This window comes from Engraulis encrasicolus, chromosome 24, assembly GCF_034702125.1.
Source record: "Engraulis encrasicolus isolate BLACKSEA-1 chromosome 24, IST_EnEncr_1.0, whole genome shotgun sequence".
Classification (NCBI taxonomy): domain Eukaryota; kingdom Metazoa; phylum Chordata; class Actinopteri; order Clupeiformes; family Engraulidae; genus Engraulis; species Engraulis encrasicolus.
Genome location: NC_085880.1, coordinates 35,855,634 through 35,876,635, shown reverse-complemented (window position 1 = coordinate 35,876,635; position 21,002 = coordinate 35,855,634). Strand labels below are relative to the sequence as shown.

Genomic DNA, 21,002 nt, shown 5'->3' with positions numbered 1-21,002 from the left:
CCCCACTGGAAAACTCCAACTCCAATGGTCATTGTGATACAGCACTCCACAGCACTGCACACAACTAAGTTGCATTTATGCCTCACCGGTGCAAGGGGCAGCCCTCAATGGCGCTCCAAGGGAGCAGTGCGGCGGGACGGTACCATGCCCAGGGTATCTCAGTCACAGAACAGGATGGGGGAGAGCACTAGTTAATTACTCTCCCCACCAAGCTGGCAGGTTGGGAGTTGAACCAGCAACTTTTGGGCTACAACTCCCTACAACGCCCTAACTGCTTACCCTTGACTGCCCTTCATGGTACGGTATGCTGAGTCAATACAGATATCGTTAGCTTATCTCACACACAACGGAATTGCATTTGTGCTTCACCCGTGCAAGGGGGCAGCCCTCAATGGCACTCCAAGGGAGCAGTGCGGCAGGACGGCAGTGTTGCCAGATTGGGCGATTTGGGCTACTTAGGATGGCCGTCTGTGGGTAAAAACGGGAAAAATCGTCCAAAAATCGTACAGAATTTAGTTGTTCAAAACCTTTTGGGCGGGATTTCATCAAACACATCTGGCAACAGTGCAGACGGGCGGTACCATGCTCAGTCATGGAGGAGGCTGGGGGAGAGCCGTTAATTACTACCCCCACCAACCTGGCGGGTCGGGAGTCGAACCGGCAACCTTTGGGCTACAAGTCTGTGTTTCATTTCTCAATGAAGAGGTTGCTAACCTGCTAGCAACTTTGCTGAGTAGATACCATAGCCTTTCTACCTCTATAAACCCTCTCTGGTAGCTAGCACGTGGAGTAAACTACTGCTTGGAGTAAGCTGGGGGCATATTACAGAAAACCTCCTATCTTCAGTCGTCCTATCTTAACTTTTGACTTGAGATAAGACTTTTTTCAGTTTGGTATTACAGAAACAAATCTTAACTCCTTTTAGGATTCTTATCTTATCTTTGGAAATCCTATCTTATCTTGAGTTAGGAATCCTAAGTAGCGATCTAAACATCTTCAATCGACTTTTTATGTCTGTTACCTGACAACAAATGCACTGCTACCTAGCAACAGTAGTGCGACATGCAAGCTAGAACACACAAGTTTGACTGCTGCTGCATGATACTAAACCAGAGAGGAAGACTATTTCGCTAAACTTTGTATAACCTAATAATGGGTGCATTGACTCTGCATATCATACCTGTACCATGAATGGTAGTCATGGGTAAGTGGTTAGGGCGTCAGACTTGTAGCAGAAAGGTTGCCGGTTCGACTCCCGACACGCCAGGTTGGTGGGGGGAGTAATTAACCAGTGCTCTCCCCATTCTCCTCCATGACTGAGGTACCCTGAGAATGGTACTGTCCTGCTGCACTGCTCCCTTCATTTCTTTGTGAAAAAAACATGCCATAGCTTTAGAATCGGACATCGACCACACTAATTATATAGTTCTATCTACATACCGATTGAATTTCGTTCCATTTTGAGGTCTAATTTGGAAGACATTTGGATTAGAAAATGTTGGTTACCCCCACAAAGTCACCATATGAATTCTCAAGTACCTTAAAGGTGCACTGTGCAAGATTTTTAGTTGTTTACTTCCAAAATTCATGTTACCCATTCACTAATGTTACCTTTTTCATGAATACTTACCACCACCATCAAATTCTAAGTATTCATTATGACTGGGAAAATGGCAATTTTCATACATGAAAAGGGGCACCTTCTTCCATTTTGAAATTCCAGAAATAGAAATTTTTAGCTGCAAAAATGACTGTACTTTGGCGATTCTAGTTAATATTAGTTTACTTTGTAAATATTCATGATGAAAAGGTCACAATTGGCAATAGGCAGCACAGTTTCAATGAGCAGCATAGTAGCAGTACCTACTTTGGCCACATCCTACACATTCCACCTTTAAAAAACTTTGTGCGACTTCCATCATGGTACTAGCATAGTCAGAAAATCACTTGCCTCACAATGCGAGACCGTGTAGGTTCGAATCCACATTGTTGAAATCTCACAATTATAAGACATGCTTGAGGAAAAATCTGGCAGAACTAGATCATTTATTTTGTACATTATCAACACATACGTTCAGTCAAGGGAAATTGAGTGCTACGCTGTGGGGTAAAAAACATGATTTCCCGTTTTCCGTTCACCATGCTTCACTGGGGATTCAAACCTGAGTGGCACACAGTCTTGTATTGCAAGGCAACCGTGTTACTCACTGTGCCACCATAGGCCTAATCACTATTTTTAGGTATGTGAAACTTCAAATAATAACTTTGCAGGAGTTACCAAGTGTAATGTTTCCAAATTAGACCTCGAAATTAAGCGAAATTAAATCGGTATGCAGATAAAACTATATTGTTGGTGTAGGTGATGTCAGATTCTAGTCCAGTCAGATGCCGATGTCAGTATTTTTTCCCCACAAATTTGGCAGAGAGTAGGTGATTATCTGAGGGTCCTTCAGCAAGGCTGAAATCGGTCAGATTCATCCTTGCAAACGACGCGTCACTAAAGCGACATACAAAGTTACCTTGGGCCAAAACAATGATAGAGAATCAAACCCGACCCTACCGAAGCTCGTTGAGCTCATTGAGCCCGGACCAGCCCAGCCCATCACATTAACTGTAAATTATGAGCACGAGACCGATTTAAGCCCAAACATTTCTTAATATTGTGGACCGTTATAGCTGACATTGACAACTACAGTTTAAAGCTGTTTGAAGTGAACCAAAGAAATTTGTTAACATTTATCTTGATAAATAATGCAACAAGGACGACGTGTGTAGCATATGTGTGCTTAAAAGTATCCAGGTTAATGAAAAACGGCCGACAATAAGCGGAACATGTCCATTTGTACTATCTTGAAACTGATCTCAAACTTCTTTACTTTTCTCATTTCGTATACTCTTTCTTGCCTTTGTCATTTTGATGATGACCACTACTGGATTGTAAAGGCAGATTGCAAAATATAGATTTTGCGTCGCTTGTCAGTTGATGGCAAATTTATTTAAACCAGAGAATTGTCAGTGGTAGTCAGACGCAAGTGGAGACGGAACATCTACAGAAACCTCCGACTAAATTCTTTAACAAATCATATCCCAATAACTTACCGTCCAAATGAATAGTGAGACTGAGTTTGTTACTCGCCAAAGTCGATTTTTAGGTGCCTGGCGCCCGTCAGTGCCAAGCTTTGACACACACCTCTTGCCTTGGTCATTTTGGTGATGACCACTACTGGATTTTAAAGGCAGATTGCAAAATATAGATTTTGCGTCGCTTGTCAGTTGATGGATAACTTGTTTAAACCGGATAATTGTCACGGCCCGTTCCCAGAAGCCTTTGCCTAATCCATTGAAAATGAATTGAAGGCGTCCGCGCCAATGTCGCCGTAAAGTGGGAACGGGCCGTCAGTGGTATTTTAAGTCAGACGCAAGTGGAGGCGGAACATCGAGTTCTGACAGGGGAGACATGTGAGTGCCTAAAGGCTCACAAGACCACAGCGACATCTCCGACTAAATTCTTTTTAAAAAAATCATGGCCAAATGCATGAGACTCAGTTTGTTACTCGCCAAAGTCGATTTATAGGCACCCTGGCGCCCGTCATTGTCAGGCCTTGACACACACACGCGTGCCAGTCAATTCAGCACAGCAGTATTAGGCTTGCCTGTGGAGGAAAACTGTGCATGCTGCCTTTTGCAATTTCGTAGTCTGACTTGTGCAACTTTGTAGCTTCACATAAAGAATAGTGTTTAGAATATTTAGTCTAATTATTATCCAGCATAATGTTGCCCGTACCAATAAGGCCCTAAGCTAATAGTAAAAAAAAAAAAGCTTGATCACGCCTGCGGCCCGTTCCGATCCGACCCGAGGATAGTGATGGAAAATACCGGACCGACCAGGCCCATGGGTCAGGTCACGTCGCTTCAGGCTCGGGCAGAGAATCTAAACTCTGAACTGAACGCTGAGGACACGGAAGTGGATTACACTTAAAATTAACAATAAAACCGACTTAAATTGATTAATAACCATGACATTCGTTTACACAAACATGTGAAAATGAGTGTTCTTCTAGTCAACATGGCTTTTGGAACAATGAAATCATTCCGTGTAACAACAGTTGCGACAAGAATGTTGAGAGGGGGATGCAACAATCTCCATGCATAGACAGGCTACATGCAAATCATAAATAAAGGAGTCCTATGGCTAACGTAGGTAGCACGACATGGTGGTTTAATGATGATAATCACAAACGCTTGTTCTTGTTAACTTGGGTTTGGGAGCATAAAAAATCACATGCATATATAGAAATGAATGTGTAATAAATGTGAATATAGATATTAATGTGTAATATGTTGTTCAGCCCTTTTACTGGGAGGAATTTTGAAAAACTGGCCCTGTGACTTGCACCCCTCATATAGAATGTGAGTGGGGGGAAAGTAAAGGCCTAGCCCTCTCTCTTAGACCCTATATTTTTCTGTGCGTTAATAATGAAATGGTGAGAAGACATTTCACAGTGCTCCTAAATTCTTATGTGTGACCCAATTTGTTTTCATTTAGGATCACAGGTGCTTGTGAAAAAGCGAAGCATAGACCCCTGCATGAGGGACGAATGAAAGAGTGTTTTAAACAGAAATGACTCTCTGCACTTTAAAACACATGACAATACATGTGATGGGTAAAATATATATACATTTATATATATGAAGAGCTCTTTTCCAAAATGAGATATATCCATTTTATAGAATGTTGAGAAATTGACATTTTTGTATTGGGCATTCCATTGAATTGCATTGCAAAATTAATTTTATAGAGGTTTTAAAAGTATGTTCTCAAAACATTTGAATGGCAAGAATTCACACATAGATGATAGGACTTCTTAACAGTCAATTCCAATATTAAAATGCAAAAAGTCAAAAATGGTGTATATAGCGTTTTGGAAAAGAGCTCTTCATATATATATATATATATATATATGTCTATTAGCTGTTAACCTGTGGATTTCCCATTTTATGCAATGTCCCTTTTGTCCGCAACCCCCTTCAGTACCTCCACGACCCCCGTAAATGTTGACCAGTTCGAGTGGGTTTACAAAGAAATTACTGTGTTTGTATTTTGTACCTCTGTCTGTGTGTGCGCTCACCTTACTGCCCAGTTTGAGTGTGTCTATCTCCTCTCTCTGTTTGCTGAGGGTCTCGTTCATGCTGCACAGGTGGTCGCTCATCATGCTCAACTGATCCTCATAGCTGCGCTTGGTGGTAGCCAGCTCATCCTGCACTCAACCAAAACAAAACAGCAGTTAGTGTGACTGTGTGTGTGGTGTGTGATCATGCTCAACCTAACCTGAAAGCTGCGCTTAGTGGTCCTGCATTACAAGCACACACTAGTGTTGCGGTCAGGGGTGTAAATAATAATTAAAATATATCGATATATCGATACAAGTTAAGTATCAAAAATAATCGAATCGCTAGCCCCTATTCAATGCCCTTGCTCCATAACTTAATAGAAGTGGAAAAGTAATTGGAAAAAAAAACGAATTGCATCGTATCGTGGGGAATTTTTAGATATCAAAAATAATCGAATCCCTGCTTTAAGAAATCGATACCGCATCATATCGTCATGCAGGCTGTGATTTACACCCCTAGTTGCGGTGTGTGTGTGTGTGTGTGTGTGTGTGTGTGTGTGTGTGTGTGTGTGTGTGTGTGTGTGTGTGTGTGTGTGTGTGTGTGTGTGTGTGTGTGTTGTGCTTGAAGTGGGGGGGAACTCAGGGGAACTCAGTTCCCCCACCTCTTAATTTTCATCATCAGTTCCTGCACTAATCTTGAGGCACAGCATTAAGCCAGACGCCTAATTGATTAAAATGCATTAAAATGCATGAAATTGCATCTAAGAAACACAAATTTTCTTGGGGGATGACCCCCAGGACCCCCCGTCCAAAAATACGCATTGCTGTCACGGACATGGTCACTCTATTTGATATTGATGGGATTGTCGGAAAATCATGGCTCCTGCACTTCATTTTGGATGGAATTTTCGGACGATCAGGGTTCCTGCACCTCTTTTTTTTCCACTTCAAGCATTGTGTGTGTGTTTATGTGCGAAGGTGGTGTTTGTTCTTTTTAGCCCCTGGCTTCATGTGTAGTTACAAAATAGTTAAGCAGAACATGATGGTCTATACCCGAAACTTCTTTGGGATTTTACCATTTTCGACTTATGTCAATGCAGTGTTCCTGATCTGCATTCACCTCTTGTGTGCCACTCTTTTCCTTGTTGTCTCTGTGTGTATCATTATGCTCAGCTGTGTGTGTGTGTTCGGTGGTAGTCCTCTCATGCAGCCGTAATACAAAAGGATGACAGTAGTGCCTTTATCCACAATGTGTGCAAGTGTGTGTTTGATGCACAGTTGGTCCTCACTTGCCGTGCTTGATGTTGGGTGTGTCTGCCGTACAACACAACCATGACTATGTTTGTAAGTTGTGTGCGTGCGTGCGTGCGTGCAGAGATGTAATGGTAATTATGAAATGTGAAGGCATGTTATTCTAAAAGGGAGGACCGTGAACAGTAATGCTGTGCACTGTTAAGGGAAATCAGGTGCGTAGGTGTTATGTGTTGTGAAAGAGAGCATTGTTTTCTGTACCTGTGGGTGTCCATGTTTACCCGTGTATATGTAAGGAGGATTTAATGAGATGTCTGGGTACTTTGTTTTTAAAGGGATAGCTCTGTGTGTGTGCGTGTGTGTGTGTGTGCACGTTTGTGCATTTTGTTGGGAAAACAAAAACCTGTGTGTGTGTGTGTGTGTGTGTGTGTGTGTGTGTGTGTGTGTGTGTGTGTGTGTGTGTGTGTGTGTTTAGTTTTGAAAGGAATGGCTGTTTTCATAACCATGTGTGTGTGTGCGTGCGTGCGTGTTTTTGAGTGTGCGTGCGTGCCTGCATACCTGCGACAGTTTTGAAAGGAACAGCTGTTTTTGAATCCGTGTGTGTGTGTGTGTGTGTGTGTGTGTGTGTGCCTACCTGCAGCCGTGAGATGTTCTGATTGGCCACCTTTAGCTCCTCTGCCATGGCCTCTCTGGACTTCTCTGCGATGGTGAGGCGCTTGGCTAGGGCACGGCACTGTGGAATTTCAACATACCCCAAAAGTCATTAATGGGTGGTTGCCCTGGTTTTACATAACATTGGTTAAAAACCTATAAAAATGTTATTTTCCCTCTTAAAAACAAATGTAAATGAAAGATGATGTGGTACATCATGTTTCATATTAGTCTTATATGAGAAGAAACATTTTTTGTTAAGATTTATGTAAAGGTGTCAAATATATGTCAAATGTCCTGCGGTGTGACTGTAACATTAATAAAACCTGGAATATAATATATATATATATAAATAAACCAACAACATTTTGAATAATTTATGAAGCATTTGGAATGATTGCATAAATAGTAACTGTATATTAAAATATATGACTGTGAAAAAACCTCCACGTTCAATTTCATACCACAAATTGCGTCCTGCGGTTTGACATGTATGTCAGGTTTGTGGACGGGCAGCTGCAAGGCCAACTACAAGGGTCTTAAAGACAGGCTCCTAACCAGTCAGTACCTCAGTTATTGGAGAGTGGTGTGGAAGTTTAAGATGACTATTAACCTCTTAATGTGTCTACATATTGCAATGCTTCTGTCGCACAATGCTTAGGTTCATTTTATGGTGTCATGTGGTGTGACTGTTTTTTTTATAAATGAAAACACATATTAAGATTAAACACAATATTATTATCCAGTTAGCATGAGCTCAGAGGTCAGTGATGTATACAAAAGGATTTTGTCCCATTTTGGGTTTTTGTTTACTTAGTGAAAGGTGAAATGATGCCTATGATTGTTATTGTTTTGAAATGCTGATTTTGGTTAACAAAGTGCAAAGTTTAGGTTAAGAAATGGCATACATGCCTTATTTCCTTTGATCTTGTACAGCTGTTCCTAATTACCTTACTATCTGTCACGTGACGGGACATACCCCCTTGGACGTGCCGCTGGCACTTCAATTAGGCCACTCAATGTGTGTTCAACAGGTAGGATGGTAAGGAGGAACAGTTTTAGACCACAAAATACTTAAGACAAATCACTGTATATCTTGTACTTCGAACAGTGTTTTGATTAGATAAGTCAACCGAACCGATTGAAATAAAGCAACAACATCTCTTTTATTCAACTCTCCGCGCGTGCTTAATACCTTGGATTGTGCGTCGGAACAACTGCCACCTGCCTCACTTGGCGTTTGGGTAAAGCGCCATTACAGCCACAATGCAGTGAATTTCCTGTGGTATGACTTCATGTCCTGCGGTGTGACATGCTTATGCAATGTGTTACTCAATCCTTACTTGTTTTTCATGTATCATGCAAGGATATAAGAATACCAGGAGATTTATTTATCACATTCACACAATTATTACAAGTAATACAGTGAAACCATACCATGAAATCACAGTTGTCTGCCTGTACGATGCATAGGCGTGTGTGGGTGGGGGTGGGGGTGCGGGTGGCTCGTAGTGTGTGTGTGGGGTGGGGGTTAAAGGAACAATAGTAGAAAGAGCATGGGGTATATCTGTGCAGAATATTAATAATTTTATTGTATATCACACTAATGATTGCACACCGCAGAATACATTTCCCCAAAAATGGCAAAGTAGGCGAAATTTCATGGACCACTTTCAATTTTTTCCATCAATTTTTTCAGGAATTGGAATATGTTTTTTTCATTTTTTTAAATTGTGTTACGCACTTAAACGTCAACCACCCTAATACATTATGACCCCTTATTAAACATGTGCATTATATATATTTACTTATCAGCAATGGTCAACCTTTTGGTCAGAGCACAATTGCAGCAATGCAAACTTCTCAGCAATGGTCAGCCTCTTCACTTATTGTCAGCCCACAGCATCAGCTATCAAGCACACCAGAATCACGACTACCTTTCAAATGCCAAACAGGCACTAACTAACTACATATTCACTTCTCAGGTGAAACGCCACATTTTTTCCACATTTCTTAGGTAGACAACATGATGGCCGTTTAGTGCGTGCATCGTCTCCATCATTCCCGCACAACATTTTTCAGCATTATTAGTGCAGCATCCAGACACTTTCAGTGCACTGATTTTTTGTCAGCATCACTGCCCTATGTGATGCAACACTATGCCTACAATGCACAAGTGCGCCATTTGGGGCAGCCGTGGCCTAGTGGTTAGGGAGTTGGTCTTTCAATCTGGGGGTTGCAGGTTCGAATTCCACCTGACCTCTCCCTACATCCATGGATGAATTGGCCTTGAGCAAGGCACCTAACCCCACATTGCTCCAGGGACTGTAACCAATACCCTGGAAAAAAAATAACTGTAAGTTGCTTTGAATTAAATGAAAGCGTCAGCTAAGTGCAATATAATATAATATAATAATAATAATAATAATAATAATAATAATTTGAGATGCGCCGATAGTGACGTCTGAAAAACGGTGAGCCGCTTGGTCAGGGCACAGCACGGTGGAATTCTAATAAACCCAAAAAATAAACACATTGTTATGATTGCATGTCCATCGTGTTCAGGGTTTTGTCTCTTCTCTCCCATTAACTGCATCAGGTGACTGCACACCATCCACATCCGAGCCTCCCAGCAGCATAGAGGCATCACGACTTCATGGTGAATTCAAATTCTGAATGAAAAACAGTGAGATCTTAGCACCATGTTTAGATACACCTCCCCTGCTTTCTCAAGGCTTCTCAACGTGTAGTAATCGCTGTGTTTTAGTCTGTAATCATGCAGAAATAAGCCTGTACCATTAACATTCAGCTTCACACAGCACATCTGGTGGGACACTTCCTTCTGAATGGTGCCCTGAACAAGAACTACTTTGACTGACTGACTCAGAGTCACCAGACCACAGTGTCCACTGCACAAACACACTGACAGAGACAGACACAGACACAGACAAACATGTGCTACTCACTCACCTGCATTAATAATCTTGCTCTGTACTATATAACACACACACACATTTTTCAGATTTTTCAGATATTATGCAAACAGGTTTTTATTACATTTTCCCACTGATGCTCACTGTAGTGGGAGTCGACAGTCAACAGTCAACTGTATGTACCGTACATCCCAAAGACAACAGTACAGACAAGAGTCACGGAACCACCTGGACTGTACACACGCACGCAAGCACGTGCGCAAGCACACGCATACACGCATACACGCATACACGCATACACACACACACACACACACACACACACACACACACACACACACACACACACACACACACACACACACACACACACACACACACACACACACACACACACACACACACACACACACACACACACACACACACAGTGTGTCCTATCTCTGTAGCCAGCTGTGAGCCTAGGCAGGAGAGAGCAACAAAGACAGAGCGGAAAGAGGAAGGGGGTGCCAGAGGGGAAGCAGAAGTTATATTTATCATTCAAGAGTCCATATGACAAAGGCTTCTGGGTTCCATGGGGAAGAGAGAGGAGAGGTGTGATATTTCTCACTGCTGTCTGGCTACCAGCATCCTCTGTGCCAGCCGTGTGTGTGTGTGTGTGTGTGTGTGTGTGTGTGTGTGTGTGTGTGCGTGCGCATGTGTATGCGCGTATGCGCTTGTGTGCAGCGAGACAAGGACATACTATGAACAGATGTGTGGAAATATATGGAAATATATCGAAGAGGAGGTGTAGGTGTATGGTGCTACACATGTGCATGTCCTGTACCTTAGTACAAAGTGGATTCCAAAAAAGTTGGGACACTTGTGTTTTGTGAATAAAATCAAAATAATGTAATTTTCAAAACATTCAATCTGTTAATAAGATAGGCCACTGAGCAAAGACAACATAGCAGATGTTAAATCCAACCAGATTTATTGTTTTGAGGAAAATTTCACCCTTGCAACAAATCCCAGAAAAGTTGGGATGGGGCCAATAAAATGTTTTTAAAAGTTGGAAAAGACAAAAGACAAGACAAAGGAAGGAGATTAACAATTAAATACTTTGACTGATGCCATGATTTTATTGAAAAATAGATATTTTTCTGTGTGAGACATGAGTTCAGCAGCTCATCTAGGTGTGTTATTCAACTTGTTTACCTTCTTGTTATTCTTAATACTTGGCATATCCTGACTGCTAGCTGATAATTGTATCACCCGTTTACTCTTATGATGTAACCACACTGTTGGAAAATAGTAGACATTGCCATGCTTATGTGCAATATCTAGAGGGTTCTTGCAGGATTCAGTAGGTCAAAATTTAGACCTTTTAGGACCATTATGGGCAACATTTTAAAAGAAATTATATAGGGCCTACATTTATTTATGTGTCCCATTTTATATTTATATTAATTATATATACATTTATAAATGCGGTCATATTTGTATTAAATTCTACTCACATAGGCCTATGTATTTAATGAAGTCCCAAAATTTCTTCCATAGTGCATTATCATTACTTGTGAACACCCTGTCCATGTTCTTTACAAAATAAGAACAGCAGAAATTCACGTTGAAGTGCAATGAAGGAATAAAGGCAAGATAAATAGGCTATTTCTAAATTAGCATAAAATCAAATAGCCTACATAACATTTGAACAGGGTTGGGGAACCCTTGACATAATTTTAACGTTTTGCAGTTTCAGATGAAATATGAAAAAGTTTTGTAAAAAAAAAAAAAAACACTTCGGGGGACTTATTGGAGGTGAGATCGGTTGTAAAGCACATGTTGTCTATTCATAAACTTAAATTGTATGGTCTTGTCTATAAATGGGACAGCGAGAAATACAGTTATTCCTGTGGATGTTGGGATTTTTAAGATGCTTCCCACTATGGAATCTAAAGAGACAAACTGGTCCATTTGGCCAGGGAGGTTAAAATAATCGTTGCTGTTGGAGTAGCCTACCGTTGTGGTAGGCCTACACTGAAATAGATTGGTGCACGAACGCTTAGAGCTGCGCATGGTAATGGAATGAGGCAGAAAATCTTATGTTTGTTGCGATGCGCTGTTCTATCAAGAACGGCCCTGGCGCCATCACTGAAATGCATACGGAAACGTAACAAAGTGGCTCTTTGAAATCTAGTGACTTGTAAAAGTAGAGCAAGGCTTCAATGCAATCAGAATAACTGCAGACAGCAAATTTTGCGCAAAACCAGCTACATGCCTTATCCAATTTTGTTTACCTATGGAAACAGCTGTGTCAAGAGAAGCGAGAAAAGCGGAAAAGCGGCGGCAACTCTGCAAGAACTGGGGAAAGCAGAGAAAGAGGGGCTCAAAGCCTTGTGGGAGGAGGTCAGGAAAAGACTAGCTGGACTTCGCAGAGCCGAACGCATTTGGAAGCGCAAAAGGTGGAAGGAAAAAGAGTGAGCCAGATTATTCAAGGATCCCTTCAAGCATGCCAGATAGCTGCTGGAAGAGAAGAAGACTGGCAAGCTTGAAACCACCAGGGAGCAGTTGGAGCAGCACGTCAGGGAACAGTACAGCGATCGGCAAAGGAACGCTCCCCCTTGGAGCACTTGGATATATACCCCAGCCTGCACAGTCAACAGCTGAGTTTAACATCATGCCTCCCAAGCTCAGCGAGGTCAGGCAAGTCGTGGAGAAGGCGAGGTCCTCTTCTGCACCAGGCCCCAATGGAGTCCCCTACAAGCTCTATAAGAACTGCCCCAAGGTACTAGAGCTGTTATAGTACCTAATGAGAACTGCCTGGAAGAAGAAAATCATTCCATCAGAGTGGCATAGCAGTTTTCATCCCCAAGTAAATGAACTCCAAGGGCATCAGCCAGTTCCGTAACATCGCCCTACTTAACATGGAAGGGAACATCATCTTCTCAGTTCTAGCCAGAAGAATGACCCGCTACCTGCTTGAGAATGGCTATATTGATTACAAACTGTCAGAAAGCAGGGGTGCCAGGATTCCCTGGATGCGTAGAGCATTCCACAATGATCTGGGACCAGATTCAGAAGGCAAAGAGGGAGAAGACTGACCTGCACGTCATCTGGCTTGACCTTACCGACGTGAATGGATCAGTCCCGCACCAACTGATCAACTACGCTATGGACTTCTTTCACATGCCCACCTGTGTCAAGACCCTGGTAGCAGAGTATTTCAACAACCTGCAGATGTGCTCCTCCGTACAAGACTTCACTACTGGGTGGCAACAGCTTGAAGTCGGAATCGCAATGGGATGTGCTATTTCTCTAATACTATTTGTAGCAGCATTTGAGATCATTCTCATCGGTGCAACACAAATGGTCGGAGGGATCAAACTGCCAAATGGTCAGAGGCTTCCCCCACTAAGGAGCTACATGGACGACGTCACCTCCCTCCTTCAGACAGCAGCATGTACAGCAAGACTGCTGAAGAGGATGGATGAGCTGATGTCATGGGCCCAATGAAGATCAAGCCCTTTAAGTCTCGCAGCCTGTCACTTAGGAAAGGAGTCGGGAACGACTGCACCACCTTTCGTGTCAGAGGAGAGAAGATACCATCCTTGCCGAGCAACCCATCAAAAGCCGGGGGAGGCAGTACACCGCAGAACTGTCTGATAAACAGATGGGGAAATCCGTCATGAAACAGCTATGTGACGGCCTGGCAAGGATCGACCAAAGCCAACTCCCTGGGAAGCACAAGGTTTGGTGCTATCAGTTTACACTCTACCATAGGGTAATGTGGCCCCTGAAAATGAGCGAGATCCCCTCATCAACTGTGACTAAAATGGATGGGAAAGCCAACTCATTCATCCGAAAGTGGTTGGGGTTGCCACGTTGCCTATCTGAAGCTGGCCTCTTCAGTGGTAGTTGCAGCATATTTCCTCCGAAGTCACTACAGTTGGGCTACATGCAAGAGAAGGCCAGGGTGGTCCTTGAGCTTCGGGAGTCCAGAGACGAGTCAGCCAGGAAGGCTAACACTAGGGTCTTGACAGGCCGCAAGTGGAACGCCCAGACCGAGGTCGATCAAGCTGTAAGCCGGCTGCAGCACAGGGAAATCATGGTCAGAGTGCAGGCCTAGGATGGGGAGATACACCAAGATTCTGGTCCAAGGACCACCGCAGGGAAAGGAAGGAGATGGTGGTGGCAGAGGTGACGAGAATGGAGGAAGACCGCTACAAGATCAAGGCTGTGTCTCAGGGACGGCAGGGAAGCTGGACAACCTGGGAGGGAATCTCAAACAGGAACATCAGTTGGTCAGACGTGTGGAAGATCCCACAGGCAAGACTCAGCTTCCTTATAGCTCAACCTATGACAAGCTTCCCTATCCTCGGAACTTCAACCAGTAGTTTGGAAATGAGGAATGTTGCGCACTCTGCAATGCTCCCAATGTAAGCCTCCAGCATATCTGCAAAATCGCGCTATCACAAGGCCAATACAGATGGCGCCACGACCAAGTCTTGAGAAAGCTAGCCGAAGTACTGGAGGAGTGCAGACAGAATAGAAGAATACCATCGCCAACAGAGGACCCCACCAGCTTTGTCGCGGAAGGAGGGATCAGAAGCATCAGGCAAAGAGATGCATCAAGGCCCTTCAGTCCCGTCCAGGATTGGAGCATGAAGGTCGACTTGGACAGGAAGCTTCTGTTTCCCACAGAGATTTACCACCACATCTCTCTGGCCAGACATAGTGGCGTGGTCCACAAAGGCAAGAGCGGTGGCCCTCATTGAGTTCACTGTGCCAATTGAGGAAGGGATCGAGGCTGCCTTCGAGCGAAAAAAGGGCAAGTACTCTGAGCTGGCTGCTGAGTGCCGGGAGGCGGGCTGGAAGACTACCATCTAACCAGTGGAGGTTGGATGCAGAGGCTTCAAGGGGTTGTCGACTATATGCCTCCTAAAGGACGTGGGAGCAAAGGAACTGGCAGAGGAGGCGGAGAAAGGGAGATTTTGGCTCTGGCTGCGGAGGAAGGAGAGAAACTGGGGGAAGAACACCTAACCCCCAGACAGCAGCTGCAGGGAACAGCAAACCTATCTCTCAACCTCCTTGCGCATTCGGCACCTTTCAGTCTGCACTGTTGCCGCCCCAGCAACCAACGCACCCGAGCACAGCTGCTAAGGAAGGTGTTAAAGCCAGGAGCCAACGAATTGGATTTCATAGAATTTATGTTTGCATTTTTTGCCATGTCCACCTCCCATTGTTAAGGTCAAATAACTCTAGCTCAGTCCCATCTGACCACAGTATGATTTCCCAAAATGATTTTAGCTTGTCCAGATAAGCTTTCTGCATAAGTTTAACAACTTATTTCTGATGGATACATAGGAAAGCCTTTTCATGCATCACCATCCAATGATCTTTTGCCTTGTGAAAAGTATACAGAAAAGGACCCATGTCCAAGTCTGCACTATCTGCAGCTATGGTCTTGTAGTTCGATGGAGGTCTTCTGTAGTGTGCCTGTTACCATTCTTACCATCCTTTACCCATGCCTTTTTAACTATTTTTCAACAAACTACATTTTCCTTTCATGAGGACCTTTCCTGTGGCTTTCCATGCTATGCACTCAAATGGATTTCAATTTCTGGCTGTGGAGAAACATTGTCCAAGACTTCCAGTTTACTTTGTGTACCTTTCTCGTTATTCATAGGGGGCTCTGAACAACTCTTTGCAGACTTCAAACTAAGATTATTCATTACTATGTTGCCAATCTCTTATGTATGATAAATAAAATCACATCTGTCTTAGTGACTGAAGGGATTCCAAAGTCATTAAAACCAGTTTGTGCTGCAAAGGTGAGCTCTACTTCATATTAATGGAATACCCCCCCGCATAAAATTGTTTCTGTTACACCTATTAAAATTCTTCCACTGCTGAAATGTTTCTTTCCCTGCAGTTTAACATGCGTTAAAATGAAGTTGCTACTTTAAAAGCTCAACAAGAGATAAACATATGTAATGATTTTCCGAAACGGTGCCCAAACTTTCTCATGGCACTGTATTATTGGTGTAAGAGAGAGGAGGAAAGCTGTACGCCAGGAGCAGATGGGCAGTGAGCTGGCCACTCACTGTGGGCCCACCAACTGGAGTGGGTGTTGTGGTTCAGGGCTGAAACACCCAGAGAAGGCTTGGACACCACCTGATGACATCTGCTTCTGTCGTAAGGCTACAGCTACCTGCAAAGGTGGTTGAGGAAGGCCCCTCCTGTGTTGTATTCACCAAGTAGTTTATGAATGTGTATTTCCTATGTTTGCCTGTTAATTCATACAATGAAGATGTTTGTGTCACAAGTCTTATTTTCTCTCGCTGACCCGTGGGCACCGGAGGAGGTGCGACAGGCAGCAATGCCCAGCAGGTATTAACAGCTACCTGTACAATCCTGGTGGCTATGTACCGTATGTGGTTTTGGTATACATCATTCAGCATTCATTTTAACGTGCCACATGAGTAAGACCATAACCAAGGCACTACTGCACCTCCTTACCAACACCGTCTTTCAGACTGATCACTAAATCAAGCTGAAATATTCATCCTCTGTGTAACCTGGAGAGTGCATGACTCAGTTGTTTTAAAAAAGGATGAAATATTTCTCATTTGTAATCAGAGGACAGTTTCACATGTCTCCTGGGTCGATCTACAATTATATTTACCACATGCAACACTGTTAAATGTCTGCATCATGTGCATTTATCAAGTGTTGTGTTTATGCTCATTTTTTTCCAACAGCTGTCATTGTTGAAGTGTCATAGTATGCTTATTGACAATTGGTATTTCATGATCTCAGAACTCATACAATGATTTCACATAACCCTACATTACAGACATGGGCATTATATACCTGCAATTTTGATAATTCAATCTTTCTGTGTAATAGATCAGTAATAAGTCTTTTTTAGTTTAAATCTGGCCGCCATAGTTTCCGAAAATGTAAAAAAAAAAACCAACAGTATTTTATTAAACTATTTGAAAAACGATTTCCTTCACATCCTATAGAGAAAACCATGAGTGCTAGTCAAGTTGTTGTAGTTAACTTAGGTTTGGGAGCAATAAAAAAACAGAAAAGGGACAATTGGGATGAGTTTACTGACACTCTGGCTTTGTTTTACAGTTGTATGATAATGAGTTAGGCAACAGGCCTTCATTGACACAGCAGAGGAGACATCGGGCTGCATATAGAAATGAATGTGTAATGAATGTGAATATAGACATAAATGTGTAAGGGCTTCCGCACACCGGCTCCGACAAAGTGCTGAGCACTGCTCAGCTAAAATTCGATCCCATTGTTTTCAATAGAACCACGCACACTGGCGCCGATGTCCGCGGACATTCGCCGATGTCGGATAGCAATTAGAGACGAGTTCTATTTTGTCGGCGCCGCCCATTGACTATCAATGCAATGTTCGTGTGAAATTGGGTTTGGGGGTCCGAATTCTGTCGGAAGCAAAAGTGCGCCGCACTTTGTCGGAGCCGGTGTGCGGCTGGCCTAATATGTTGTTCAGCCCTTTTACTGGGAGGAATTTTGAAAAACTGGCCCTGTGACCAGCACCCCTCATGTAGAATGTGTACGCCTATGTGTGTGGAGAAAAGGGCATAGCCTAGTCTCTTAGACCATTTTTGTCTGTGCGTTAACAATTTCACAGTGCTCCTTAATTCTTATCTGAGCTCCCATTTCGTTTTTTTATTTTCTTTTTTAATGCATAGACCCCTGCATGAGGGACGAATGAAAAGTGTGTTTCACATTTACGCCGAGTGAATTTCCACGTGAAGTATTCAATATAGTTTTGGTCAAATATCAAAACAAGCATCAACATTGCCGCCAAATAAGACGAAACATTGGGAGAAGCACGTAGGACAGACCAGACCTGCAGTTATTTTATTTTCACAAGTGGACAGGGTCAGCTAATTGAAACAATTCACATTTCCCAAACCCTGCTAGAAGCCCCATTACCTTTGAAACTGTGATTTTGGACAGTGCTCACTTGTAAAAGGAAAGCGACAAGGTGGATAATAGGAGGAAAAGGGGTGACACTTGTGTTTTGTGGGGCTGCGTGGAAGTCTACTGCTTTGCTATGTGTGTGTGTGTTGTACCTCAGAGTGAAAGTGTACTGCTTTGCTGTGTATGTGCTTGTGTGCGTGTGCATGTGCGTGTGTGTGTATTTGTTGTACCTCAGCATGGAAGTGTACTGTTTTGCTGTGTGTGTGTGTGTGTGTGTGTGTGTGTGTGTGTGTGTGTGTGTGTGTGTGTGTGTGTGTGTGTGTGTGTGTGTGTGTGTGTGTGTGCGTGTGTGTGTGTGTGTGTGTGCGTGCGTGCGCGATTGTTGTACCTCAGCATGGAAGTGTACTGCTTTGCTGTCGGCCATCTGCAGCTGGGAGGTGAGGTCTGCCACACGGGACACGTAGTGCGCCTTGATCAGGTGCTCACGAGACTCTTCTTCACTCACCTGGGAGGACACACACACACACATGCACATAAAGTTAGCATGGAACTTGAGTGTCACCTTTTCAACCATAGCTGGCATGTAAACCATGATGCTGATATAGTCTATTTGGCACATATACTGTATAATGCAGTAGATCACGAAAGTGAATACACCCCTCACAGTTTTTGCAGATCTTTGAGTAAATCACCAGAAGTGAACCCCCATTGAAAATGAATGGGGTTTTATTTCTGGTGAGTTAAAATTAAACTGGTGAGTTAACACCAAAACGTAGCATGGATATCTACGGGTATATGGAAGAGTGAAGTGTGGGACACCAGGTCAACAAACAAGAACAGCTGACGGCAAAGCATCGAGGATATCTGGGCTTCCATTACTCCCATGCACTGTTTCTGCCATTGACTTCAATGTTAAACGCATCATGGCCGTTATTAAGACAGAGAGAGTCCTAAGTATTGAACATTGCATGTTATGTAGAAAGTACCAAATTTCAACTGATTTGATGTGCACTGATGTGAAACGAATTTTGATGAAGAAAATACTGATTTTATTACAATATTCTAATAATGCGAATTCCCCAATTCATGGGTTTTTTGAGCTGGAAGGCCAAAATATGTAAAAAGAAAAAAATGTAATGATTGGAATAGTTAAACAACTGGGCCATGAATCTACAATCCCTGACATATTAACATTATTGATGGAAGTATGGAAATAAATAAACTTTTTCATGCTATTCTAATAAAGTGGCCTGGAGCTGTAAATGTAGACTTACATGGACAGAAAAATGTCATGTTTCAAAGGGTAAAATTCTTTACATTTGGCTACTATGGAATTGCACGTCTCATTGTGAAGCTACTGAGGTGGTAAATGCCATTTATTTTTCTCTCTTGAAAAAAATCACCCCCTGGCCCAGGCATCACTGCTCTAGTTGCTTTGGTTTGATGCCCACCAAGTTGCTGACATTGTGCACCGTACGCTATGCAAAAAAGCACCAGTACATCTCCAGTCAGTGATAAGCCTATTACATTAATATTTCAATATAACACAGTTGCAGTAACCAATATGAAAAAAATTGGGACGATTCGGGACGGAAAAGTTAATTTTAATTATAATACAACATAATACAATATAATATGTAATGTAATGTAATGGGCTTACAAACTAGATTTGTCATAGAAATAAGCTAAAAAAATAAGAAATAAGCTAAAACTCACATCCTCAGTGCCAGTTGTGGTGATGAGCACGCCGACCTGTGGAGACAGAGCAAACGGAAAAGACCGGAACATAAGCAGCAAAGAACAAACAAAGTTAATAGCACATGAAGTCTATTGGGATTAAATGACAGGCTGATTAACAGGAGTATACAGCAGCATACATTTCCTCTGCTAAGTGCTTGCTCATCACAACCCTGGGGCTTTTTAAAAGTAAAACTACAGAATCGACCATTTTCCCAACACCCCCAATCAGGGCCGGATTAAGATGGCTTTGGGACCCTAGACCAAAGGTTGACAAATTTCCTAGACAGTGACATAATTACAAAACAGGAATCAATGATAACATGTCTACCAAATGCACTGAACACAACAGATACATTTTCCAATATTGCATCTTTTGTCACAATTCTGCAATTTTTCCACTTTTGGCCAATCAGGGGCCCCCTGGCAGGTGCGGGGGGGGGTCCACATTTAGCCTGTGCCTTAATTCTGTCCTGCCCCTAGTCCTCTATGAGGGGAGGATTGGCAATGGTAGACTCCTACAACAGACAGCCCGGCACCCAACACACATTGGCCAAGTAATGAGCAGGACTCCTCAGACAATGTTACAGGATGTTATGGTGCCATCTTGGCATTCAGCCTTATTACATAGTCTCGTTAAGGGAGCCATTGTCCATTAACATTGACTGAGACTCCCTTATTGCGTGTACACCAGAAATGGCCTCAGCTACCCGAGTAGCCGAGGTTGTTGAAGAGGTTTCGCCATGAACTCGCTGGGTGGGTGTATGTATGTGAGAGTATGTGCTTATGGTGTCTGACAGTATTTTTGTGTGAGTGTGCATGTATGGTGCTTGATGTCCTTATGTTTATCCTTGTGTAATTGTACAGTATTGTAATTGACAGTATTGATTGACAGCTGAGACCTCCCTTCTGCAGTCGACGTGGTGTTTTATAGATAACGCGTAATAATTTGGAACAAAGCATTTTAAGTTTTTTATTATTTTTAAAAATACAGTTATCATTGGGAGGTTCATTCAAATACTTTTTAATTGTACTCTACTGGCTGATGACTTTTATGAAAATTATGATGACTGTCATTTTTATTGATTATTTGGGGAAATCAGCGAAAAATGTCATTTGCGTAATAATTTGGAATGCGGTGTACCCTTATTTACACAAACACCACACTGATGTCAACCAACGGTCTTGTAGAAACGGTATGAGTGTTGAACTTTGAAATACGGGTGTCGGTGTGATTGTACAAAGGTTGTGTAAAAACCATTCGCACCGACAACCTCTGAACAAAATAGCAATATTTTTGCATGACTTGTCTACATATAGTTTCTAAAACAGCTTATATGTAACCCAGTGCATATAATGGCTTGGA

General features: G+C 42.7%; 1 protein-coding gene across 2 annotated transcripts in view; it reads right to left on the bottom strand.

Annotated features, from left to right (window-relative positions):
* ppp1r21 (protein phosphatase 1, regulatory subunit 21) overlaps positions 1 to 21,002 on the bottom strand; it is a 78,000-nt gene that overhangs the window by 5,230 nt on the left and 51,768 nt on the right. For both annotated transcript variants that reach the window (XM_063191767.1, XM_063191768.1), the window contains exons 19-22: positions 19,616 to 19,651; positions 18,288 to 18,404; positions 6,997 to 7,095; positions 5,130 to 5,258 (exon numbers count right to left, since the gene is read on the bottom strand). In XM_063191767.1, the coding sequence (XP_063047837.1) occupies positions 5,130 to 5,258; positions 6,997 to 7,095; positions 18,288 to 18,404; positions 19,616 to 19,651 (381 nt within the window). The remainder of the gene's footprint in view (positions 1 to 5,129; positions 5,259 to 6,996; positions 7,096 to 18,287; positions 18,405 to 19,615; positions 19,652 to 21,002) is intronic.